The 27,182-nt window shown below is 44.5% G+C and overlaps 1 protein-coding gene and 1 long non-coding RNA gene across 2 annotated transcripts in view; one reads left to right on the forward strand and one right to left on the reverse strand.

Annotated features, from left to right (window-relative positions):
* Positions 1-19,650, forward strand: RSPH3 (radial spoke 3 homolog). Its single transcript, XM_019550017.1, has 8 exons — positions 1-132; positions 257-344; positions 2,742-2,883; positions 7,251-7,396; positions 8,112-8,315; positions 11,033-11,195; positions 16,859-16,945; positions 18,831-19,650. Exons 1-8 carry the CDS (start codon positions 41-43, stop codon positions 19,025-19,027), a joined length of 1,119 nt encoding a protein of 372 aa, XP_019405562.1. The 5' UTR covers positions 1-40; the 3' UTR covers positions 19,028-19,650.
* The window catches only part of LOC109320080, an 11,026-nt gene continuing 2,674 nt past the window's right edge, over positions 18,831-27,182 (reverse strand). The window contains exons 2-3 of the long non-coding RNA XR_002103711.1: positions 21,269-21,274; positions 18,831-18,941 (exon numbers count right to left, since the gene is read on the reverse strand). This is a non-coding gene — a long non-coding RNA (uncharacterized LOC109320080). The remainder of the gene's footprint in view (positions 18,942-21,268; positions 21,275-27,182) is intronic.

Genomic DNA, 27,182 nt, shown 5'->3' on the forward strand with positions numbered 1-27,182 from the left:
ACGCCTTGTTCTCCCGCCCCCGCGTTGCAAAGCCGCCGGCATGGCCTCGGCGCAGCCCGCCCGCACCTACAGCTACTTCAGCCAGCCCCGCGCCCTGCCCGCGCGCCGCGCTTACCGCGGGCCCGCCGAGCAGTGAGTGCCCGGCTTGCGAGGGATTTGCGGCCCGCTGGGTCCCGGGGCTGCAGTGTAATGGGCTGGGATGGGGGCCCGAGGGCTGACTGCTGACTGCGCGGTGTGTGTGTCCACTGTGTTGCAGGCCCGAGGAGCCGCGGCGCTATGCCAACCTCATGTACGACCGGCGCGTGGTGCGGGGCAGCACCTACGCCTTGCCCCAGCTGCCCTGGGTGAGTGCCAGCGGGCCGGGGCTGGAGGAGCTGGTGGGCCCTCCCAGGGTCTCCCCCACCCCTGGCTCCTGCCTAGGGACCCACGCTGTCTGGATGCTCTTGACCACCCATACACCGCGGATGAGGGAGTGCACTAAAGCTCTGCACCTCTGATTTACATTGCCTGTTACAGGGGTGCCCAACCTTTCGTTGGCACGGGTGGGGCTGGGTGACAGCCTGAGGGCTGGATCCAGCCTCATGAGGCAGGATCAAGCCCTGTGTCCCAGGATTTGGGCCCTGTACCATCTCCCTGAGACCTTCCTGCTGCCCTCGGCCCCAAGCTAAAGAGTCGTAGCCCACAGCACCTCTAGGCAGCTCCTGTGTCCCTGGACCAGCCCTGTGCCACCTCCGCATACAGATCCAGTGTGCCATCTGGCCTGCTGTGCTCCCCCAATGCCAGAAATTTGGCAGCAGGAGCGTGGCAATTGCAAAGGTGTGTACCTCTGAGGAGCCCTGTGGGCCAAGTGGCATGGCTCTGCAGGTTAGATCTGGTCCAGGGGCTGGGGGTTGACCACCCCTGGTCTATAAGGTGCAAATCTACTCTATCTTCTGCCCTGTGCTGTTAGCCAGGGGCTGACCTGCAGGCCAGATCTGGGGTGCAGAGCCTTCGGATGTGACCTGCAGAGCCGTGTCTGTGGCAGCCTTCAGCAGCAGAGGGGTTGTCCCCATGCTGCATCACAGGCGGGTGGCAGGGAGACGAAACAGCAGCAGCTGTGTCCTGATTCCCACCTTCCTCCAGTGGAAGCTGGGTCAGTGTGGACTCCTGCTGGAAAACACTGCTGACCCAGTGCTTCTTCTTGTGTCCTGTCACCATGTTCAAATTTGAGTCCAAGAATAGGCACATGCTCTTGCTCAATCTGTAGCCTGACCAAAGTCCTCGTTGATGGATGGTTCCTCCATATGTGAGCAGGTCAGCAGGTGTTCTGTAGTGTGAAAGTTTCCTCCACATTCACACAGGGGGGTTGTGTCATTAAGAGTATCCCCACAGCTGCGTGTTAACTTTACACTTACCTCTGTTCGGAGACAATTCAAGCTCCTCCATGTTGGGCAATCAAGCTCTGAGTTTTCACAGAGAGATTTGATAGTGTTGATATTCATCCTAACTCCCTCCTAGATCATTTTTAGTCATGACTGCTCTTCGCTTGGGAGAAGAAGTTTCCCCACTTTTCTTTCCTGGCCATAGTGGATGTTGTTGAGCCCAACTGTTTGCTTCCTCCCGTGATCCACAGCACTGCTGTAAGGGCATCATAGCTGTAGGATCATGGCTTCTCCATTAAGGTGAGCTCTGTTTTCCTGTAAGAGGCCAGCATCTCCACAGTGCCCCAAGGCTGAGCATACGCAAACCTCTGGCTCATGGTACAGGAATAATTTTTCTCTCTCTGGGTCTGTGTTTTAGGGTTGGTGGTAGTTTTATGAAGAGGTTAGATTATGGATTGTACAGGATGGTTGGGATGATCCTGTCCAAGCAGGGGGTTAGACTTCATGACCTCTGGAAGTTTCTTCCAGCCCTACTTGTCTATGATTCTGTGATTCTCAGGACACCTGGATGGATACTTTTAGAGGTATTAATTTGTCAAAAAATATTCCCCAGCATTTCATTTTCAGAACAGGTTAGATGCAAATTTCAAGCACCATTGTACTCTGGAAAGTGATTTTGTGAAAATGGTCCTGTGACCTGCCATGGCTATTTCTCATTGTATATCAAATTCACTTCATTTGCAAAGTTCAAATGTGTTTCCTAACTGTGAATGTGACATTGAATCACAAAGTCAGTCTGGGTTCCTGCTGGCTCACATTTCCCCCAGAAAAAGACTCTTTAATGAGTATTTAGTGAGGGATGCTGTGGATACAGGGTGAAGTAGTCTGGAATTTACTTTACTCTTCCATACTTCCCTTAGTTTTGCACTGCTAATGGCAGGTAAGTGGAATAAGGATTTGTTCTAGTCAATGTAATAAGCAGGTATCACTCTGAGCAATGAAGAGCAGCAATGTGAGTAAGACCAGTACATTTTAGCATAGTTTGTTTTTTCCAAGCAGAACTGCCTTTTAAACCTAGTGGAATTAGATATCCATGTCCAAACAACTCTGAACCTAGGATTTCCTTAGATTGCTAACCTGTAAAGGTTTGTGCACCTGCTTAGCTTTATGCACTGAAATCAATGGAGCAGCTCACAGTACTTAAAGTGTTATATATGTCTGTGCAGGGTCAGTCCCTTAGAAACCAAATCTGAATGATTTGATTTGTACAAATAAAAAAAAAATCACTTAATTGTAGAGGGTAATTAGAAGTGTTGTCATTAGAAATTGTGCATCCATTGTTTCCTGTTATCCTGAAAAGCCTTTTATATCAACCCCCAGGGTCCTCAGCCAGATCCTCTTGAAGTCCAAAGGCAGGAAGAGGAACGCAGAAAAGCACGTGCCAGAAAGCGGGCAAAGGAGCATCTGCAGACAAGAACTCCTGAGCCCGTAGAAGGCAGAAAGCACATTGATGTGCAAACAGGTCTGAAAGGCCTATGGTATCCTTTTTATTTCATTATTAATGGGAAAGGGGAGAAGGTAGTAACACATAGAGTTAAGGTGTCTCACCATTTCCATTGCAACACCTGGCTTTCTCTTGTTCATAACTTCAGCACTTACCATGTGTACTCAGATCCAGAATGAGGTTTTTCCACCCCCCCCATTCAGCAACCAGGGGGAACAGAACCACATCTTGGATTCAGATACTGTCCTGGGGTAAACAGCTGCTACAACTCCAGCTCTGGCTCTGGCTGTAACCCGGACCCAGGCAGGCGACACCACAGGTCATGGATTGGGTAACAGGGCAACTGGCCAATTGAGAGGGCAGGTCCGGGGGGAGGGGGAAATGGCAGGGGGAACATGCAGCAAGAGGGAAGGTGCAAGGGGGCACAAGGACCGTGTGGGAGGGGGAAAATAGAAGTGCAGGTAGTAGGGGTCAAACACTGGTGAGGGGAGGGGAAAGAGCAGGAGAAACAGGCACCAAGGGGCCAGGAGCACAGATACAAAGGTAGGGCGAGTGATGAGAGAGGTAGGTGGGGGAGCAAGTGGCCAAGGCAGGCATGGCATGGGGGGGCACAACTGGTGGAGAGACAGCCAGCAGTGATAGGCACAGGAGTGCAGGAAAGAGTGCACAGGCACCAGGGAGTATGTGGCAGAGTTCCAGGTGCAGGGGTTGGACCGCTTGCCTCCCCAACACCTGCCCCCACACTGCTGTTTTCTTCACTGCCTGCTCCCCTGCCACTGCTTTCCCCACCACAGCTGCTAGAGAACAAATATAAGAGGACCTTCCAAAAATTAGATTTTATACAGAGAAAATTCTAATAAAATTTATGATTTTCCATATATAGAATCTCTTTTTGCAGGTGTTGTCTTAAATTCCAAGTCATCTTGGATTCAGGCAAATAAAATTTCCAGGTTTAGTATCTGCTGCAAAACCTGCATAAAAAATAGTGCAGCCATTTCCAAGAGGAAGGGTACTATTAGAAACCAACCCCAAGCAGCTGTTTTTTTAACAGGACTGTAGCCCACAAGTGTTTGTGGCAGAAACTAGAGTTTTGGCAGTGAGGCAGTGATGAGATCAGCGTGGTGCAAACTGGTTCATATCTGACAGGAAAAGTTGTCCGTTGTGTGTACTCAGCAGATGTGTCCCTAAGTTTTTGAATATTTCAGTGGCTTCCCAGTCCTGCTGAGCTCCCTGCACTGTTTGCCAGCTGCAGTAGCAATGCCTTTTCTCTATTTAAATACCTTTTGACCTAGGGGAAAATTCACTGATTGGGAATTACTATTCAGCTCTTGCCTTTTCCTCTGACCTGTGTTAATGTTGTTCACTTCACAGCCCTTATTTATGAGCAAGGCCTCATACCCCTTACTCTAGGAGGCAGGCATTTGGAATTCCCCTTGTCTAGACATACATTTTGCATGTGTGCGACTTCTCAGATTCTTAGCTAACCCCAGGGTCATTTCTGAGAGAGTTAGAAATAGAACCCAACAGATCCAGTCTCATCCACTTTGCCACTGACTCTCAGAATGAATACACTGAAAAAGAAAACATGTGTTTCAAATATATCTAAATAGCATACATGCTACCAGTGACCTTTTTCATCTTAACTTATAAGAATTAACCCCACCTGAACATAACGTAAGAATTGCCATTTACTGGGTCAGACCATAGGTCCATATTGCCCAGTATTCTATCGCACACTGGCACAGAGTGAATGTTGAAAAAGAGAATAAACTGAGTATGACCATAGTGTTTTTTTCCTATTGTTCCTCTCTCACTGGCAGCCTCTGACCTTTAAGGTCTAGGAAGTTCTAATACAGAGGCTGTATCCCTAGCTCCCATGCTCCGTAGCTACTGATACCCCTTTCCTCCAATAATTTGTCCAGTCTCTTTTTGGCTAAACTGTCAGCTTCCACAACATCTGGTGGCAATGAGTTCCACACTTTAGTTACACACTGTGGGAAAAAGAACTTCCTTTTGTTAGTTTTAAACTTACTGCCTAGTAGTTTCATTTTGTGACCCCCTAGTTCCTGTTTTGAGAGAAAGTAAATAATAAGTCCCTGTTTACTTTCTCTTTGCCATATAGTATTTTGTAAACCCTTATCACATCTCCCCTCAAGCATCTCTTTTCTAAACTGAATAGGCCTAGCCTCTTAAGTTTCTTCTCATATGGAAGCCCTTCCATACCATTAATCATCCTGGTTGCCCATCTCTGGATCTTCTCTGGTTCTTCTCTATTCTTTTTGAGGTGAGGGGACCAAAACTGGGCACAGTATTCAAGGTGTGGATGCACCACAGATTTATAAACGGGCATAATGAAACTTTCCATTTCATTTACAATTCCCTTCTTAATAATCCCTAACATCGTGTTTCCCTTTTGATGGCTGCTGAGCACTGATCTGACTGATGATTGTAATGAACTGTCCATAATGATTCCAAGAGCTCTTTCCTTTGTGGTAACAGCTAATGGAGAGCCCAGCATAGTGTAGGTATACAATTATCTACATTGAATTGCATCTGTCATTTAGTTGCCCATTTGCTCAGTTGTGCCAGATATTTCTTTAGCTCCTCACAGTCCTCCTTGGTCTTCACTACTTTGAATAATTTTGTGTCATCAGCAAATTTGGACACCTCACTACTGACCTCCTTTTCCAGATCATTTATGAATATGCTAAATAGTACTGGTCCCAACACAGATCCCTTGGGGGACCGACCCCCTGTTTGCTTCTTTCCATCCTGAAAGCTGACCAGTTGTACTTAATCTTTGCCTTCTACCCTTCAGCCAATTTGTAATCTGTGAGCGGACGTTCCCTGTAATCCCATGACTACCCAATTTAGTTGAGGGCCTCTGATGGGTGACCCTGTCAGAGACTTTTTGGAAATCCAGATATACCCTGATCCACCTGCTTATTGACAACCTGAAAGAACTCTAGTAGGTTGTTGAGGCATGATTTCCCTTTGATAAAGTCATGTTAATTCCTCCTCAGCAAGTCATGTTCATCCATATGCTAAACAATTCTTTTTATTATTGTTTTTTATTATTGTTTCTACCAGTTTTCCAAAACCAAAAATCAGGCTTGCTGGCCTGTAGTTCCCTGCATCCCCTTTAGAGTCTTTTTTAAACATGGGAGTCATATTGGCAAGCCTCCAGTCCTCTGGTACCAAGGAAGTTTTTACTGATAGGTTGCATATTACAGTTAGAAGTTCAGCAGTTCCTATCTGAGTTCCTTCAGGACCCTAGGGTGAATGCCATCAGGTTCTGGTGATTTGCTGCTGTTTAATTTATCAATTTCCTCTACAACCTCATCTATCAAAACCTCAGTTTGGGTCAGTTTCACTGAGAGAAGTGGATCTGGTGACAGAATTTCCCTAGTATCTTCCAGAGTGAAATAAGCCTTTTTTCTGCTTATTGCCTCTGCAACTCTGCATTAAGCCATGATGGCTTTCTTTTGGTCTGCTTTCCATTTTTTTTGATTTGTGGTGTGCATTTGTTTTGAGCCTCCAGTGTGGTGTTTTTAAACAGTTCCTGTGGTGCCTACAAGTTTCTCACCTCTTTAGGGGCACCTTTTAATATGCATATAACTAGCTTTAGGGCCGGCCTGCCCTGTCCTGCGGAACCTGTGGCCACTGGGGGCCTGGCAGCCAAGGGTCCCCCTGTAGCTGTGAACACTCGAAATCAGTGCCGTAGCAAAGGGGGGTGGGCGGTTGCCACTAGTTCGCATTGCCGTCACCACCAGCTCCAGGTCCTGCTGCTCGCCAGCCCCCCACCACCACCGCTAGCTTCTTCAGCTGCTCCACACCCCCTTGCCACCTCCATCCACTGCTGGCTTCTTCAGCCAAACACCGCTGCTGGCCATCTTCCTCACATAAGGGGGCCCCAAAACTATATCTTGCAGGGGGCCCCCAAAAATTGTGGGCCAGCCCTGACTAGCTTCCTCATTTTGGTGTAGTCTCCCTTTTTAAAGTTAAAAGTTACTGTGAGAGATTTTCTTATCTCCTCCAGGAGGTTCCTACCTGGAACGGTTTATATCTCAAAGTGAGCTGAAATCTAGGAATTAAGACTTAGGCTAAATGATTTCACCTACTTCTGAAATCTGCCAAATGAAATATCACTGTATGGACTGTGTCTAATTAAGTAGACCAGACCTTATGGACCACATGATAATGGCAGATGTTAAACAGGAAATTGGTCTAGATTTTAAGTCGATTCTTTATCTTCTCAACTAATCATTATATGGTACGTTATTTTGGTATAATTAACTTATCATTTAGTTTGCCGAATTATATTAATGGTTTTTAAAGCAAGACAGAACCCTACATACCATATTCATTATGATTTTGCTTTTTAGAGTTATATTTGGAAGAGCTTGGTGACCGCATAATAGAAGTTGATGTGGAGTGTCAAACAGATGCATTTCTGGACAGGCCGCCTACTCCACTCTTCATCCCAGCTAAGACAGGAAGAGATGCTGCCACACAGATACAAGAAGGAGAGGTACAATGCAAATTTTCATCTCTAAGTACCATAATCAGACTTCTTTTAGATTAAAAGTTTGTGATACAAAAAGTTTAACTAAGGCAAAAACATTTCAGAAACATTGAGGATATTCCTTATAGAGAGATTTAAAAATCCCCAAAATGTCTAGCATTGTTTACTGTAAGGATATCTTCAAAGTTAAGGAAGAGTCATCTTCTTCAATTATATCATTTTAGGAGTACTTCTTAGAAGCAAAAATTAAATAATTTAGAAATACTTCTGTGTGCACAAACAACAAAACTAATGAACACTAAAGTTGTCCATGGGTGCATGACTAGGATCCGGTTCAGCTTCCTGGCTCTGACTGGGATACCAAGATCAACTATGGTTTGAATTAGTCTGTTGATTGGGCCTATCAGACAGACTGAGACCTATTGTATCTTGCTATGGGTGCCTTTTTAAAATAAGGAGAGTGTTAAAAGTTCTCAGACAGAAAATATTTGAGCAACTGAAGTGGTAGAAGCTCCCCTGCGGAAGAGCAAGAGTGGCAAAATTCTTAAGTGCAGTTGATGTGTCTGTCAGGTTACAAATAACATCATAGTCATGCTTACTAGTGTTTCATTTGTATCATCTGTGTTCTTGCAGGAATAAACTTTTCTGTTCATCTTGATAAGGCTTAGAATTGATTGAAATCTAGAATCATGTAGCTCATTTACTTTACTTTTGTCTTCAGCTGTTTGACTTTGACATTGAAGTCAAACCAATGCTGGAAGTTTTGGTTGGAAAAACCATTGAACAAGCTTTGCTGGAAGTGATGGAAGAAGAAGAGTTGGCCAATCTGCGGGCACATCAGTACGCATTTGAGGAACTGCGGAATGCAGAGCTTGCTGAAGTACAACGCCTTGAAGAACAGGAGCGGCGCCATAGAGAGGAAAAGGTATGGAGCAAAGGGAGTAAACCAGGGCTGTCTAAACATTCAAGGTCTTTATTTTCATTTACTGACAAGCATATATTCATTTGGCTTTACTCCTCTTATGAGAACCTGAGAAATCCCAATCTGACATTTCATAGGTTTGTCTAGCCCAATATCCTCTTTGAACAGTGGCAAGTAGCAAATGCTTTAGAAGGAGAGTGTATGAAGGGTGAATGTCTAGAATGATCCATTCCCTTTCAGCCCTCCCTAGAGCTAACTCTTATGGGTAGGGATGTCAGGGAATACATCCCTGACTGTTCTATTTAATAGTTCTCAAAGGACCCATCCTCCATTAATTTATCTAATCCTGTTTAGGACCCTGTTATATTATCTGTCTTTCCAACTTCAGGCAGAGCTGGGAAAGTCAATCAACTTCATGGCTGATTAGAATCTACTTGATTCCTGCTAATTGTTCTTCACTCAACAGGTGTTAATGATGTACTCTACTTTATCATGGTCTTTCTATCCTTTGGTCTATCTATACTTCTTTCCTTTCTTCAGCAGTTTGCCTGAAGTATTTGCAGTTTAGCTATTCTTGTCTCTTCTCTTTCACAGACTTGCAGACTACTTTTATCTCTTTTCCAAATCCTAGCTTTGCCCATGGAGTCCCATCTTCAGTAGCAGTTATAGTTTCAGCTTTTGGCAGAGCAGCTGACAATTCAACAGTGAAAGTTATGGTTGCATACGGCAGAGAGGGAGTCTTATTTGAGGGAATTTGATGTATGAGAGAATATGGTCTGTTTCATATATTTAAAAAACTACTGTAAAATTGGACAACTGTAGTTTGGTTCATTGCTTCTAGTTCTGCATACATCAGCAGAATGCAGCAACATTCGTTTGGAGCACTGATATTCCAGTTGGAACACAACCCCTTCACAGTAACATTCTACTAAATAGGGATTAACCCAATATTATTTTGCCTTAGGTATGTGATTCAACATCTAGTCAAGGAGTTAATTTTGAGAGGTTCATAGAGATGCCCCTTAAATTAATGCTTTAGTTCTCTAAAAGTAAAAAGAGACCTTTCAGGCTGTCAGTAATAGGATGTTGAGCTTAAGAAAAGCCTGTGCATACTCAACATCCTATTACTGACACCCATGGTGTTTGTTTTTAAATTCTGAGTAGGCATTTGTGTTATTCTTTTATTCCTTACACCAAAAACCTGAATAATGCATTTTTAGACTTAAACATTTTAAGTGGTTGGATCCTGTAGTGATTACCTTAAGTGTCAGAGATACTTTGACTTTCAAGAGGCGACTTATCGATCCAAAAAATGTAACTGGTCAAGGTCATAGGGCTTAAGTGGAACCCCATGGTCCTTATATACTTGTAGACTGGGTACAGATACAGATACAGTTATACCTGGTGTATCAACCGTACTTATATGGTTGGTCCAACTGGATTTGGTACCCATAGTGCTTCCCATTGAGAACATGTAATCAACAGTAAATGCAGTGACCTTTAACAGTCTTAAACTGAACAAAGTGAAGCATAAAAGGAAAGGTATTTGAAACAAAAGGAGGCCTACAAGCCTACCTCTGATCATAAACTTATTTTACCCTAGCTCCTTAAATTCTGTATATCAACCTTGGTGTCAGGGAAACTGTTTTTGACAACTAACCATAATCTTTATTCTCTTTTCCTGGCCTTTTGCTCTGCTAGTTGAAAACTAGGTTGCTGAGCTCCTTGGGCCTTCAAGCCACGAAATCAAAGGGAATGACTTTTTAATTCTTTGGGAGAAGTATATGTCCACACATAGGCCATTCCTGAGTAAATTTCTTGACAATCCTGTTGTTAATTTAATGTATATAATGTGTATATAAAATATTACCAAGTCACTTACAGTGTTTATAAAACCTTAGGGTGCTTGTAGACATGCAGAGATGCTGCTCCAATGTGCTGTAATTATAGCACGTCAGAGCAGGCTTGATTAACCAAGCCTGCTAGACCATGTTAATTAGTGCTGTCCAGCAGCCTCTGTGCCTCATATATTCATCATCCCTGCACTTCAAAATGGCGGCACAGGCACTATGACTACAGCTTGTTGAACAAGCTTTAGTTAAAGTGACCCTGCCACCATTTTAAAGCACAGGATACAGAATATATGAGATGCTGCAGATACATTAACTAGAGCGGCTCTCGAAGCTTCTCTAATTAAAGCGCCCCCTCCCACCCTGGGAGCACATGTAAAGATGCCCTTAGAGAGCAGATCAAGATCTGTCACAGTGGTATCCTCTAATATTATGTTGCCATGCTTATACTGCCGTGGTACATCATTAACATGACATAATGTGCAACTGTAATGTCACATGACATTAAATTCAGAAGAGCTGGAGAATTTGCAGTAATTCTAGTTAATTTATCAACTATCTTCTGCAATGAATCATGCGTGAGGGAAACAGCCTTCACTCAACGTGAAATTGGAAAGAGCATGAGCAACTTCAGTCATACATCTGGAGCCCTGTGATACTCTGAAAAGAACTGCATATGATTCTAGACTTCATTTTTTGTATCTAGATCCCATAAGTATTAATGTGAGTTACATGTTTGTAGGAAAAATGGTCAGCCCACAGTATGTGTCCCCATTTTAAACGTTTCACATTTTACATTTTCACACTTCACACATTTTACTTCAAGAGGGAGTAAAGCCAAAAAGTTTACAGTAAACATTGTTTTGTCAGGAACGCCGCAAACGCCAGCAGGCACAAGTGCTGCAAAAGCAGAAGGAGACTTCAGAGAAAATCGCAGCTCGGGCTTTTGCACAATGTTACCTGGCTGATCTCATACCTTCAGTTTTCAGCAGCCTTCGTGAGAGTGGATATTTCTATGATCCTGTAGAAAGAGGTTGGTACAATCCTTTACTTACACAACTCAAACAATGACAAAGCTCAGTGTCACTCGAGTTTACAAAGCCTTTCTTATCCTTTACTCTTGGTTACACACATATAAATAATAAATCTACGTTTCATTTACTGTTCACATTTGTAAATGGGCAAATTGTTAGTTTAGAAAACATGCCATTTCTAAAACTAACATTACTGGTCACCCATATGCAAATGCATCATATTTGTGTCAGCAAGAGCTTTCATCTTTGTTTTTAGTGGAAAGCCCTAGATCTGGAGAATTTTAAACTTACAACTTAATGTAAGTGAAAAGCAGAATTTGATAGGACACAGGGCAAAAGTAGACCTGAGCTGTAGTAGTTGTGATACAGTAGCACTCTAAAAGTGTGGAAGCATTGGTTGGTGTAACGATATTGATATTACTGTTGTGTTGTTGTTTTTATTGCTGTAGTGCATAGGAGCCTCAGTCCTGTATTAGGACTCTGCTGAGTCAGATACTGTACAAATACAGAACAAGAAGCTGCCCCTATCCCAATGAGCTTAAAATGAGAAACAAAATTTTTCTTGGCTAGATTTCCAATTTAAATATAGTTAAGGTTACTAGGGACTGACAGAAATTACCAGTTTCTTCTATCTGGCCTCAGCCTCTCTCTAACTGCTTAATTCCTCACCCCTGCTGTTCCCAACCCTTCATCTCTTCTGCTTCTGCAGGGTGGGGGATAGTAGTCTCCTGCTTCCCCTGCACATGGTCTCATTGTGCAGGGTTAGGGTAGGCACTAAACTTGGCTTCTGTGCCACAAGAACTCTGTCACTGCCGTATCGGTGCTGTGCTTCTTGAAAAAATGTCTCCAGAGCTAGCAGGCCAGCTGCTTTCATGAGCTGCAAAAATTTACCTAAGAACTCCATAGAACGGAGCCTGCTGATATAATAATCTTTCTCTGGCAGCTAGGGTCAGTCATCAAGTCCAGTAATTACAACTTGAAAAGGATGGCCAAGTGCCCAGTCAGTTCAGTGAACCATTCAGCCTCTTTGGCAATGCCATTAGAGTTAGCCTTCTTCCCATTCAAGCTGCTCCCTTCACAAATAAGATTTTATATTAGAAAATCTAATTTTCAAATGTAAAATATAATCATGTGCTTGGCCAGGGGAGTTTCAAAGCTTATTCAAAAGAAAGCAACAATTATGTGGTTTCAAAGTCTAACCTTTCCGGTCCTTAGAAGTGAAACATTTTGGCAAACCTGCCATTATAGGTCTAGAGGGAAAATGGTGTTAAAAATACATATGACTTATTTTTCTTCCTTATGCCATTGAAGTCACTGCATTTAACAGAAGACATGTTCACTGCCATTTTTGAGGGATGTGTGTGTCAAATACGGGCTCATTGACCTTACAAAATTTGCTCCACCATTACGTAGTTTTATAACACAGTGGCTAGTCAAGGTTGGCTAACCAGAGGCATGGCCAGCCTCTTTGTGGCATGCAACAGATGAGAGCAATAGATCAGGTAGTGAGCATAGGGCAAGGAACAGAAAGCAGAGCAGTAGATCAGGCAGGGGAAGAGTGCAGGCATGCCTGCCAAAGTGGGTGGCTCCCAGTGGCTTAGTCTCTATTATAACTTAGCTTGATCTAGGCAGCTGAGTACCCCATCCTAGTTATAATCTTACAACTGACCTGATCAAATCAGACCTGTAACATGGTTTTCTTAATTGTGGTTATTACAGCTTACTTTATCATGTGTAGATAGAAACAAACAGCATTGGAAAATAGCTGGATTGTAACTGGCTGCCTAACTATAGTTACATTGTAGTGTATCAGAAACATTAGGATTCCACCTTGTTTTAAAAAGAAGCATCTGTGGAAGCTAACTTCAGAATGAAACTTCAGTTGTTTCTTCCTAATTAACTGCAATAACAAAGCTACCTTCATATATGGGATGGATGTGAAAAGGGAAGGGGAAACTGAGACTAGAAGGAATTTGTAATCACTCTTGAAACCCTTCGTCATAAGGTCACTGGTCCATTCCCAGTCCATGGTAACTGAGAGCCAGAGTTTCTACCAGGAATTACGTTTATACAGTTGGGTGAATGCAAAAGAGGGCATGCATATCCAGTAGTGTGTGAAAAGGTACACATGAATATAGGCTTCTGCTTTCTGACACAAAATTAGGCCCTCAATATCACTAACCTCCAATGGCATGTCTTTGGTTTACATAGCATGAGTTGCTAATCTCTGAGCCATAGTAGGTTGGCATCCATATTAAAATAATTCCACTGTGTGCCCATTTTGCTGGTCACAAGTGCCTGAAAGTCAGGGCTTCCAGTTTTCGAGAAATTTCTTTTATTTTATTTTTTCATTTTGTTTCAGTTAAAAGCAGACTAAAGCAATCTCTAGGTATCCAGAAACTCCCCAAAATTGCAAGGGGAGCAGGTCACAGGATCCTTGGCTCTAAAGCTGATGTCCCAGCATACTGCCTGAAGTTAGGGACCAGCAGGTTGCATAGTCCCCGGCCCTGGAGCATACTTGCCAGGTGTGTTTGCCCCAAGATGAGGGACACAACAGCTCCCAGCATTCCCAGCCCAAAGCAGGACTCACCAGTAGGAGTTCAAGAAGGTGGAGATCTTTCAAATTAAGTACTGTGGCCTCAACAAACCAGTGTTATTCCATCACTTTTACTTCCTGGTATAAAAAGACTAGCCTAGAACTGAGCAGTCATCAAAACGAACCACGTTCTCAGCTCTAGAAATGGTCCATTCTTCCTGATTTTAGTCACTCTGATGGAGCACTGTGCACTGCACTTCAGATTATTCTTCTGGGGACAGAGGATATAGTTCTACAATACCATCACTCCTTCCTTCAGAAATAGTGCATTTACTTAATGATAAAAAGAGGATGGTTCTGATAAGCATGAGATAAGTAAAATATGGAAAAAAAAATATAAGAAACACTGCCAAAATCTTAGTGCTCTGGATTGCTGCTTCAAAACAAAAATCCTAAGGTGTATATGAATTGAATGAACAGACTGTCTGGCTTAAAGTTCTAAGTAGTGAACTGGAATTTCAAACTTGAAATACATTTTTATTTTCTTCCCATATAATAATTACAGCAAGCTTAACAATTTGACCTCATAAGTTATAGAATCCTAGAAAGTTAGGGTTGGAAGCGACCTCAAAAAGTCATCTAGTCCAGCATTTCTCAACCTGTGGGTCGTGACCCAAAAGTGGGTCACAAGAATATATGAAAGGGTCACAAACAAACTTTAAAAATGGATTTTTCTTTGAAAGAGAAAAATGTGGGAAACCAGAAGTTTTCCCTTGTAGGCTGACAGAGTTCCAGCCTGCAAAGGGCTGATTGGGGCCCTCTATGCCCCACACACATCCCCGCCTGCCCCACACATCCTTGCCCTGCCCCACGCACTGGGAGCTGGGGGCAGGGATCGATCAGTGGGTCGGGAATGAGGGGCACTGGGTTGGGTCTAGCCATTGATGTTTACAAGTAGGTTCTGGTACAAAAAAGTTAAGAACTAATCTAAACTCCTGCTCAAAGCAGGATGATCTCCAACTATATCATCTCAGCCAAGTCACCTGCCGACAGTCACATGCTTAACTCAAACTTTGTGCTTGTCCTTTGTTCTTCTTGTAGGTCAGTCTAACCGTGCATGCACTGCACTTTTGAATTTAGTTAGCCCTTTGATGTGCCTATTTTTGAAACACATTCTGAGATTTATTATGATTACTTGCAGGTAGGTAGAGGCATCTAGCTTACAAGAAGAGAGAGGCTCTGTGGTCCAAGGAGTATGATTCTATATACAATGTTGCTTTTTATTTTGTTAGTGAAACCTGTTCTAAAGGTCACTTCCAGTAAATCAAGTGCTGCCATTATTGACCACTTAAAAGTTATCCCTAAGGTTTTAAGCACAATTCTGCATGCACATTAGCTACAGGCCGCTTCCTATGGCATGCAGCTAACTTTTCTCTGGGAAATTGACACTTTTGAAGGTTTCAGTGTGTTAGAGGACTTTGCTATCAAGGTGATTGCACCACAGTGTTGAGTCGCATTGAACCATCATGTTGCAACATAATGACTTTCCCTGGGTCCTGAAAATACTAGTTTTTGTACAGCACGAATCACTGGGTAGGTGTAGAAACTATGAGAGATGTAACTAGGACAAGATTTCCAGCTGTTTTGCTAAAATTGAATGATCTTGGCAATACCAGGTGTGGGGGGATGGGGTGGACTACCTTGGGTTAGTCCCCCGTATCCCCTAGATGGCCCCTGGAGAAGAGGGGGGATCTGCCGTCCATACCGCGCTTCCGCCGATCTCGCCTACCACGACTTGATGGAATTTTGGGGGGCTCACCCGTCTGGGGAAGCGGGCAGTCCGGACGCGGTCCCTCGGCTCTAGAGTCCAGGGGTCCTGAGGGCTCCTCCTCCCCTACACCCTCACCCGGTCCTCCGGGATTAGCTGCCCTCTGGGTGGCTTCCTACAGGGTGCTAGCCCCTGTGGTGGGTAACAGGGCCAAAAGGAACAAAGCAATGTAATGCAAACCCAAACATCTGCGCCCGCTTCTCTGGGGCGGAGGTTATCTCACTCCGCAATGGCCTTCGGCCCCGGTCGGGTGAGGACCTTTGGCCCCTTAGTCTGTCCACCAGTCCCGCAGTGGGGTTTCTTCCTCCCCCTGCAGGACCCTATAAGAGTCCTTACGGTACCCGGCTTGGGCCAGGTGCCGCTGCCTTCTGCGGTCCTGGGGTCGGTGTTCCCCTACCGCCTGCTGCTCGCGCCCCGTGGGAGCGTTGGGGCTTACCTCCACCCCAGCAGGTCCTGCCAAGCGGCCAGACGGCTTGCAGCCGCCTGAGGAGCATCTTTCCGTTGGCGCTTCTCTTACCAGGACCCTCTGGCTCCGCTGCTGCCGGCTCCACCGCCTCTGGCTCCGCTGCCGCCGGCTCTGCTGCCGCCGGTTCCACTGCTGTCGGCGCCGGCTCTGCTGCCTTCGGCCCCACCGCCACCGGCTCCGCTGCCACCGGCTCCGCTACCGCCGGCGTTGGCTCCCGTCGGAGCCTCTCCCTTCTCCTGTTTGGGGTTGGGGAGCTCCTTTTATCCCTCCGGGCCGGTCCCGACCCGGATCTGTCCAGGTTCCGGAAAGGGGAAGGCTCCCGAGCCCACTTCCGGTCCGCACCCAGAAGCTAGGCTGGAGCCCGCCGCTTTCCGCTTGGCCCCGGCCCCCCGGGTCTTTGACCCCTTCACACCAGGATAAGCAGGAACTCCTTAGAAGGATTTACACACTTTGGGCAGGCCAAAGACCATAATACTTTTATATTCAAAACAAAACTAGTGTTATCCTAATTGTTCAACCTTTTTCACCTAATTAGATGCAAGTTCTAACTTGGGGCTTGAGCCTGCAAGGGACTGAGCACCCTCAACAACTTCTTAAGTCAGTCTCAGTTGATGAGAGACTGAAATTATATAGAAACCTAACTCCCAAATTAGTAGGAGGATTTAGGCCTTAGCTTCTTGTAAAATCAGGCTTTAACAGGGCAAGCATCTTCTGTGCTTTCCATTTATCTATGACTAGCAACCTTACATTAACTAGAAAATATATCCCAAGAGTTTATAAGTTATCATTAATAAAAATATATATTTTTGTTTTCCTTTCCTAAATGTTAAAGATATTGAGATGGATTTCCTTCCATGGTTGATGGAAGACGTAGAAAAGACATTGGAGAAGAAGATTTTGGGAAGAACAATGCTTGATTGTAAGTTACAAAGTCATGAAATATAAACGATCTTGCTTAATTCCTTTCAGTGAAAATTAATGTAATAACTGCAGGATTATTATGAAATAAGGCAGCAGATGATTTAATGAGAGTTAAGTGAGAAGGTGGATGATATTTTTGCATTTTCCCTTTTTTAAAAACCTTTTTATTGTTGGAACATTTTCATGCTTACTTTATGCTGCAGTTTTGTAATTGAGGCTCAGCTGAAATAATAGAAACAACAGACCTGATTCAACACCAACCCTCTGCTGGTTGTATTTAGTGTCTGGCAGACCGCTGCCAGACGCTAAATACTACCAGTAGAGGTATGCTTCTGCCAGAAGCATTGGATATATTTAGTAGACATAAAGCGTTAATGAATGGTAATTGTTTTTCCTGTTTTAATAACTTTCATTCCTTATTTATTACATGGAAGACAAACTGTAGTCTTTTACTGAATTCTCCTGTTGTGTTTATGCTTCTGTTGCAGGAAAAGAAGCATCTTTTGTTCCTCAATTTGAAAAGCACATAAACTGTTTAAGGCCATCTGTTTGTAACAAAAGGCCTCTGATTTCACATGTGTAAATTACCCCAACTGTGTAGTAACTGATCATCCTAAATGAATGAACAAGAAAAGGAAACTATAATCTTTGGCCATAGTTGGCTGAAACTTCAAACCATCATGAGTTTCTGGTTTTTATTTTAGAATTGAATAAGTATTCTGGAAAAATGTTAACCAGTCAGATATTTCATAGAGGTAACTGCTTGGCACCTCAGCAGTCAGTAAAAGTATCCTTGCTGAGTGACTCCTTAAAGTTAGGAACATTTAAAAAAAACTGAGCTGTATAGGCTGCTATTGAACTGCACAGACAAACCTAACGATCAATAGTGATATCAGAAAATAAACACACACTTATGATTAGTCCGTATCAGTGTCTGTAGTCCCAGATTAGATTAAATTGATTTTTAAACTCACATAAGATCTTCATTCATATTCCTTATTTTTTCAAATGTCAAAATGATGTTACCTGAGTGTCTATTTCTATTTAGATATCTTCTAAATTTAAGCTTACCTCCATATCTTCTTATATTTTTAGATGATTACAACTGCTCTGTTAGTTATTTTGTTCTAAATTACTTTCATTCAACAGAGTTCTTGAGTGGTAATTTCCTTATCTGTTCTTTTTTTAATTATTAAAATGGTCACATCTGAACACTAAACAGGCCCCCCAGAGAGACTGTTACTATGTGATAATTTAATACCGGGCAGGCATGTATATCAGTCATTAATATAATACAGTTTAACTTAATTTAACTTTAGGCCCAGTATGTTCTGGATGCTTTGGGCCACTTTGGACAGCACTAAGTGACTGGAGTGTGCTGACTTGTTAAACAGGCTTACCAATGGCTTGGTCATCCTGCCCTCTTAATTTCCTTACTTATACTAGTTTTTACCCTCCCATTTTACAGGTGAGTAGATCTGTTCTTTTAAGAAACTTCTAAAAATCAGTGCTTTGCAGTTGTTTTGTGGTGAGAAACAATGTGTGAACTGGACCATTTGGGACAAAAAAGGAAGGTCAAATAGAATACGTCATTTCTTATTGGATCCATTCTTAATTAATTTCAACTCAAAAACTAATTAATGGGATTCCTTGCAAGTTCCTAGCAAATTTATTATTTGCTCAAAAAGTTAGTGTTACAGTTCAAAGGAGAATATACTGCATCCTTTGCAACAGTGAGGATGAATCCCTCCTTGAAGTGCAAAATTCAGTTCAGCCTTGATTATAGAGCTGCAATTTAACAACCATCTTTTATTGGTTCAGTTTTGTTCTGCTGTCACTTCTCCTGTTCTGCTGTTTAGTAACAACTACTTCTCTCATTTCAGCCTTGATTCGTGTGGTGGTTGAAAAGAGGTTGGATGCATTTGATCAGGCAAACACTTCACAGGCAAAAGTTTCTGGACACACAGAAGTTTTTGGTCAGGCAGATCGAGCATCTAGTCAGGTATCATCACGTCAAACCTCTGTTCAGCTAAACATGTCACATCAAACAGAAACTCAGGAGCCTGAAACCAAGTGCTGACCAAACCAAACATCTGGTAATCAGGTATTGACAAATAAACCATGGATCTCAGCAAAGAAAGAGGTATCAATGGCTACCTACAGATATTCCCTTGTCAAAGGATACCAAATAAGTACAGAGGTGTAGCAAGCTCAGTGAGCACCCAGGGTGCAGGGAGAGAGGGTGAGCATATGACAACCACTGGAGACTTGGAGAGGGGAGCAGGGTGTGGATAAATGGAAGGGAAGATTTACTTGCCTGTGCTACTGCTGCTACTCCAGTGGCAGCAGCCCGGCAGCCAGGCTCCCTGCAGCCAATCTTTGTGCCCCATTCACTGTCCCTCCCTCCCAGATACATACATATTGTGTGCAGGGCTGCATCTGTTCTAGCAAAGACCCTCAGTGGAGTCTTTGCCCCACTTGCCCTCCACCTGCAGATACACTGCTTGATTGCAGCACTGTGTTGCCCAGCTCCTATGGTGGGGCAGAAGCAGCAAAGACTCTCAGTGGAGGAGAGAGGGGGATTCTGGTGCCTTCTCATAGTGCCCAGGACTGCTGCCCTGGTTGCAGCTACTGAATAAATATAGCCTAAAACAAATTTTAATGCTAATTTGCTGATACAAGAACCCAGGTGTTTTATAGTCTCAAAAAAGAGAAGGCTATGAATGAAGTTGGATTTCCATATAGACACTACAGAACTGCAGGTCCTTTAACTTGAAAGGTCATCCTGTTTCACACTCCATACTTCATGCTAAGGGGAAGGGAAAGGGTGTTGAAGGTACATGTTTACTGCCACAGACCACACTAGGAAGTACTCCTAAAAAGCATGCCAGGACTGCTTCCTCAATGCTACCACCCAAACCAGATGTTATGTAGCTGTGTTATTGTAACACTGAGAAAGCAAGTTTATTGCTAAGCACCCAGTGCCATGCTAGTTTAGCTATATTACACCCATCTTGGGAGGTAGTCTGTGTGGCACAGCTATGTCATTCCTCATAGCAGCACTGTCATCCTTTCATAGATTCATAGATGTAGGGTCAGAAGGAACCTTGTAGACCGTCTAGTCCGATCCCCTGCTCTGGGCAAGAGAGAAAACTGGGCTCAAATGACCCCAGCTAGGTAAATATCAAGCCTCCTCTTAAAGACCCCCAAGATAGGAGCCAGCACCACTTCCCTTGGAAGTTGGTTCCAGATCCTAGCCGCCCTGACTGTGAAGTAGTGCCTTCTAATATCTAGTCTAAACCTACTCTCTAACAACTTATGGCCATTATTCTTTGTTACTCCAGGAGGCGCTCGGGGGAACAAGGTCTCCCAATCTCCTCTGGTCCCCCCTACTAAGTTTATAGATGGCCACCAGGACCCCCTCTACCTTCTCTTGCAAAGGCTGAACAGGTTAAGGTCCCATAGCCTCTCCTCGCAGGGTCTGCCCTGCTGTCCCTGGATCATGCGAATGGCCTTCCTTTGGACTCTCTCAGTGCTGTCCACATCCCTCCTGAAGTGCGGCACCCAGAACTGGATGCAATACTCCAGCTGTGGCCTGACCAGTGTCGCATAGAGAGGGAGGATCACCTCCTTGGCCCTGCTTGTGTTGCATCTGTGGATGCATGACAAGGTGCGGTTAGTCCTCCTGACTGTGTTCTCGCATTGTCGGCCCATGTTCATCTTGGAGTCAATAATGACTCCAAGATCTCTTTCTGCCACCGTGCTTTCAAGAAGGAAGTTCCCCAGCCTATAGGTATGCTGCTGATTTCTACTGCCTAAGTGCAGCACCCTGCACTTGTCAGTATTGAATCCCATCCTATTTTCATTTGCCCACCCCTGTAACCTGTCCAGGTCCTGCTGTAATCAGTTCTTCCCTTCTAGCGTGCCCACCTCACCCGAAATCTTGGTGTCATCTGCAAATTTAAACAGTGTGCTTTTTCACCCTGTTGTCCAAGCTGCTAATAAAAAAACTGAACAGTGTGAGCTCAAGGACCAGGGGACTCCACTGCCATGGAACTGGGGGACTCCACTGCCCACTTCGCTCCAGGTCGAATATGACCCGTCCACCACCACTCTCTGAGTACGACTCCTCAGCCAATTTGCAATCCATCTGACTGTGTAGGCATCAATGCCACAGTCGCCTAGCTTTTTAATGAGAATGGGGTGGGAGACAGTGTCAGAGGCCTTCCTGAAGTCCAAAAAGACTACATCCACCACGACACCTGCATCCATTGATTCTGTGACTTGGTCGTAGAAGGCAGTCAGGTTGGTCTGACAGGACCTGCCCCTAATGAACCCATGCTGGTTGTCCTTGAGCATCATCCCTGCTGCTGGCCCATCACAGATGTGCTCCTTGATATTCTTCTCAAAGAGCTTCCTCAGGATTGAAGTAAGACTAACGGGCCTATAGTTGCCCAGGTCCTCCCTCTTCCCTTTTTTAAAGATGAGGACCACATTGGCCTTCTTCCAGTCATCCGGCACCCGGCCATAGCACCATAAAGCCATGCCAGGGGCCCCGCAATAACCCCTGGGGTGAAGAGCATCCGGACCTGCTGGATTTGAACACGTCCAGCCCCTCCAGAAGTTCCCTAACTCAGTCCTCCCTGACTCTAGGCCTGGTGGTGTTTCTCCTGAGTCTGTCCTGAATCTCGGTAGGGGAGTCCCGGTCCCTGCACAAGAAAATGGAGGCAAAGAAAGTGTTAAAGAGGTCTTCTTTCTCCTCTGGTGCAACCACCAGATTGGCAAGCATATTCTGCAGGGGCCCCACATTACCTGGTGACTTCTTCATACTCCCTATGTATTTAAAAAAGGATTTTTTTTTTATCCTTGATCCTTGATGCTAGCCCTTGTTCCGTATCTGCCTTAGCTTTCCTAACAGCCACTCTGCAGACCCAAGCGGTGGAGGTATACTCCTCTTTGGTGATAGCTTCTCCCTTCCACTGGGTGTACGCCTCCTTTTTGGCAATCAGGCATTCCCAAATGCCCTTGGTGAGCCAGGGGGGCTTTTGGGCACTCTTGCCCCCTTTGCTTCTCATTGGGATTGTCACCCCTTGGGCTCTGAGTATCACCTCCTTAAGGAACAACCACGCATCTTGGGCTCCCAGTTCCCCTACTGTACAGGACCCCAGTGCCTCTCCCACTAATCTCCTCAACTCATTGAAGTTGGCCCTCTTGAAGTCAAGGGCTACTGCCTTGCTGCAGGCCCTTGAGACCCTGCACTGGATGGTGAATTCCAGCAAGCGATGATCCCTATCACCCAGGTGGTTGAGGACCTGGAGTCCCCTCACCAGGTCGTTGCCTGTGGCCAGGCCAGCAGGGCATTCCCCTTGGTGGGGCTGCGCACCTTCTGGGTTGAGTGGAGGTCCTGTATTTTGGCAAGGAACCTTCGTGAGTGATCAGACCTGGCTGACTGCTCTTCCCAGCAGATGTCCGGGTAATTTAGATGACCCATGACAACTACATCCCTTGCCTTAAGTGCCTCTGCAAGCTGACCCAAGAATTCCCGGTCCAGCTCTTCCCCTTGGTTGGAAGGTCTGTAGTAGACCCCCACCGTTAAGTCCCTTTCTCCACATCCCCCCCTGTATCCTGACCCAGAGCACTTCAGCCTGCCCCTCCTCAGACCCCATCCTGCTGGTTGAGGATGTGTATTGCTCTTTGATGTAGAGCTCCACACCCCCTCCTTTCCTTCCTGTTCTATCCCTCCTGTATAGTCTATAGCCCCTAATGTTAACTGCCCAGTTGTGGGATGAATCCCACCAGCTTTCTGTGAGCCCTACTATGTCCGGGTTTGAACTAGCTATCCGGAGGGCGAGTTCTTCCTGCTTATTCCCCATACTATGAGCATTGGTGTAGAGGCATCTAAGGCCTTGAATTGGTATGTGTGCCACCCCCCAATTCCCACGACTATCTGGACCCCTGCTGCTTACCTGGGTATTCCTTCTGCACATTATCTGTCTTGGTTGGGAGGTGTCCTCAAGTCCTCCTGTGGCCCCATCCCCCGGCAAAGCTAGTTTAATACTGACTTGCCTTAACTGCACATTAATATTCTTAGCAGATGTCATGCTTTACAGAAGCAACCTGCTGATATTTTCAGTCTCAGAACTAGGATCTCTTTATTTTCCTTTTTAAAAAAACATCAACCACCAAATGCAAATACCACATTGAAGTCTGTTCCACTTCGGAGACGCAACATAGCTCTTTATCCTGTTTGTTTTAGCTTCTAAAACATCATATACTCCTCTAAAAACAGAATACCATCAAATAAGTCTCTAGGAATATGCAGGCTGAATTTTAAAATGCTGGGTGTCAAACATTAAGTTTCCATATGCTTCTGATTAGATACACAGTGACATTACTAGAATTCCTAATGTATATGGCAGTCAATTTAATTCTCATTGATAGTTTTTTTCAGGACAGGTAGGGTGCGTCCCCACGAACACACATGTGCAGGGGCACGCATTTCCCACAGGACAAATAGCAGTGGCACATATTTGTGCCTCCCAGGGCAGCAGCGGGTCCTGGCTTGCTGGGGCAGCAGTGGTGTTGCTCAGAGCTTGACCACCAGCCAGGCTCCAGTTTGATGCTATGTATGCCACACCAAATTTTTTAGCAGCAGGTTTGTTTTTTTTGACACCAGGACCTCCCAGTGTCAAGAAAACTCACCAAGCTGCTAATTTACAGTGCAGTAAATGGGCGCAAGTGTGCCATGTGCCTCAAAAACAGCTTTGAGGTGCCACAAACTATATGCATGCTTGTGGGGACATGCACATAGAGAACAAAAAAAATTGTTAAGCTCAGTTTAAACTAGTAAGGAAAAGCTAATTATGTCTGTGTCTCAATGTTTAATGTTTTTGTCATAAATAAAAACATATATGAAAATGTAAGCGCTGTCATATTATTTGATCAGGGATTAGGGACTTAATTTATCATATATATCCTTTCAAAGGTTAAATTGAATTTACTGTGATTCACCACTAGATGTCAGTGGTACCATTGCAAGCAAAATACATTGTACCTTTTGTTAAAAGTTCTTCTCACATATGCATACTTGCATTCACACCTACTGTTTGTAGCTTCCAAAGCTGTGGGCGGTTGAATCTGCTTGCACATTATTTCAGCATTTGTCATATAGAGTATATATTGAATCTAGGTAAAATCCTTCATATCAAGTTGTGTGAGAGTTTTGCCAGAATCTTCAAGGATTTAGATTATAAATCAACAATGACAGACCGTCCTCCCTAAATATATAGCCCTGGGTGAATAATGTTAAGGGTTGGTATAAGGAACCTTTGTTGGATGTTTGGATGTGTTCCAGTCAGGAAGGAGTGAAGTATCATTTTGATACCCTCAGGTCCAATAGGAAAATCCTATAGATGAATTTTTGGTGAAGTTCTACATTCCCAATCCTAACAAACAAATATGGTTGTAGCAGGAGCTGGGGAGGGTGAGGATATAAGGAACATGCTAGGAAGGGCCTAACCACAATTCTGGCCCTTTCCTGTCTGATGCACAAACAAGAGCACTGGATTCCTTATCTACAGAAGTAGTACAGATCAGACTCGTAGAATTCTGGGGAGAGAGTAAAATGCCCTTCAAAAAATGGTACAATGGAGCTGTTCACTAAGATTTCAGAATCAGTGTCTGCCTCTGAAAATGTCTTCTTTTCCTCTCTCCCCCCACCTTACACAGCAGTGGCAGAGGCTTAAAGCCACAGTCTAAGGTCTCACTGAGGTTTTCTTGTTCATTGTGCCATCCTGTTGATTCATTGTTAAACATTCCAGGTACTGACGCCAAATACGCCTGTGCTGCTGCCACAAGTACCTGGCACGTACTGATTGAAGTGCCAACTTTCGGAGTGGAACTGTGCCTCTTAAAACCTTTGCATTCGATTGCAACAGAGCTGCTTAACTATTAACTTTGCCAATGAAAATAGCCGCACCTTGACAAAACTCTGTTCTCTTGCAATTTTCTCAATGGTGCTGTATACAGAGGCCAGCCTGCCAGGCCCAGATCTAAAAGCGAGATCTTAAAAATAAAACGCTAATAGAAAATGCAGTATTATTCATTATGTAATATAAAAGCGTACCCTAGGCATTGGGCAGGGAGGCATGTAGAGCTATCCAATAGGAAACACTGGGCACATCAACACAAGATGCTTAACTGCACAGTAGCCTAATAACACTGCACAGTAGCATACCAGGCAAAAAATGTGCTAATATGCTACTGCGCAGTAGTATTCAACTACCATGCATTAAGTGTCACTAAAAATCCGTGAGCCAGCACTACTGTGCAGAAGCAGAAGTTCCAGCACATTGATTTAGCACTTGGCTAACCAAGTAGTAAACTTAATGTGCAGTAACCATGGCACATTAATAAACAGGTAGATGTGCCCACTCAGTAGTGAGTCTGAACTCTTCCCCCATTCTGGATCTTAAGGGCCTGAATCAGGTCTACATACTTGGGACCCAGAGCAACTCAGCCTCATCTGAGGGTGATTACATAAATGATTTGTGGCAAGACCCATTGCTCATGTAATGGCCTAATACACCATTGACCCAGGAAGTGAGTTTTAAGCTGCCCTAGCCAAAGCAGATTCATAACCACATCTCCCCCTCCCAGGAGAGGTCTCTAAGCAGTAGGCTATAGAATAGTCTCAATATGGGTGCATATCACCCCTCTTAAAGCTAAGCCAAGATTCTTGGAACCTGCAGAAAAATGAGCAAAAGCAAGCCTGACCCCATAGCCTAGAGAGGAGGGCACTCCCCTAGGAGAGTGAAGTCATGGGCTATTGTCCCTCATCTCAGGGTAATTTCTGTTTTTTAAACATTGACTCTTCAATGTACATAGCTAGTGTAGGGATCAGGGACAAGAATTGCAGATTTCCTGCCACAGGAATGACTACACAATCAGGCTCCTTCTCCCTTGCTCCCCTTATGGCTCTGTGACTTGCATTCTTGCTGTCATTGATCCAGCATCACCAGGAGTAGTGGTTAGGAACCCTCCATACCCAAACTAAGCAATAGCCTGCTAGTTGGGGCAACTCCTGGGAAGTGGTGCATTGTAATCTTCTTAGCCTAAGAAGACTAAGCTTTAAGAGGGGTGTCTTTAAGAGCACTAGTCTTTTCTTCCTGGGCAGAAGGCTGTTTTGCAAAAGATCATAGAATCATAGAAATTTAGGGCTGGAATGGACTTCAGGAGGTCATCTAGTCCAAACCCCTGCTCGAAGGAGGGCTGTCCCCAACTATAATATCCTAACTAAGGTTTGTCTATCTAGGTATTTAAAGTCTCTAAGGATGAAGTTTCCACTACCTGTCTGGGTAACCTGTTCCAGTGCCTTACTACCCTTCTAGTGAGAAAGTTTTTCCTAATATCTAACCTAAACTTTCCTTGCTGCAACTTGAGACCATTGCTCCTTGTTCTGTCATCTGCCACCACTGAGAACAGTCTAGCTCCATCTTCTTTGTAACTACCTTTCAAGTATTTGAGGGCTGTTAATAAATCCTCCCTCCAGATTAAATAAGCCCAGTTCACTCAGCCTCTCATGCTAAATCATGTTCCTCAGGCCTCTAACCACTTCCATTGCCCACCACTGGACTCTCTCCAACTTGCTCTCATCCTCTCTATAATGAGGGGCCAAAAAGTGGACACAGCAGTTGAGGTATGGCTTTACCAGTGTCAAATAGAGGGGAATAGTCACTTCCCTCTCTCTACTGGTAACACTCCTGCTAATGCAGCCCAGTATGCCATTAGCCTTCTTCACAAGGGCACAGTGTTGACTCATATTCAACTTATTGTCCACTGTAACCCCCAGGTCATTTTCTGCAAAGCTACTGCTTTGCCAGTCAGTCCCCAGCCTATGCTGGTGCGTGGGATTGTACCGTCCTAAGTGCAGAACTTTACACCTTTCCTTACTGAATCTCAAGAGATTTTTTTGTACTCCAATTCTCCAATTTGTTGAGGTCTCTCCGAATCCTAGCCCTACTCTGCAGCATATCTACTATTCCCCCCACCTTGGTGTCATCTGCAGACTTGGTGAGGGTGTACTCCTTCCCATCTTTGAGATCGTTCATGAAAATATTGAGCAAAACCAGCCGCAGGACCAACCCCTGGGGCTTTCCACTTGATACTGTCTGCCAGCTAGACACCAAGTCATTAATTACTACTCTCTGAGCCCAATGATCCAGCCAGTTTTCTAT

The sequence above is a fragment of the Crocodylus porosus genome, unplaced genomic scaffold (genome assembly GCF_001723895.1).
Source record: "Crocodylus porosus isolate Cpor-Errol unplaced genomic scaffold, CroPor_comp1, whole genome shotgun sequence".
Lineage (NCBI taxonomy): Eukaryota > Metazoa > Chordata > Crocodylia > Crocodylidae > Crocodylus > Crocodylus porosus.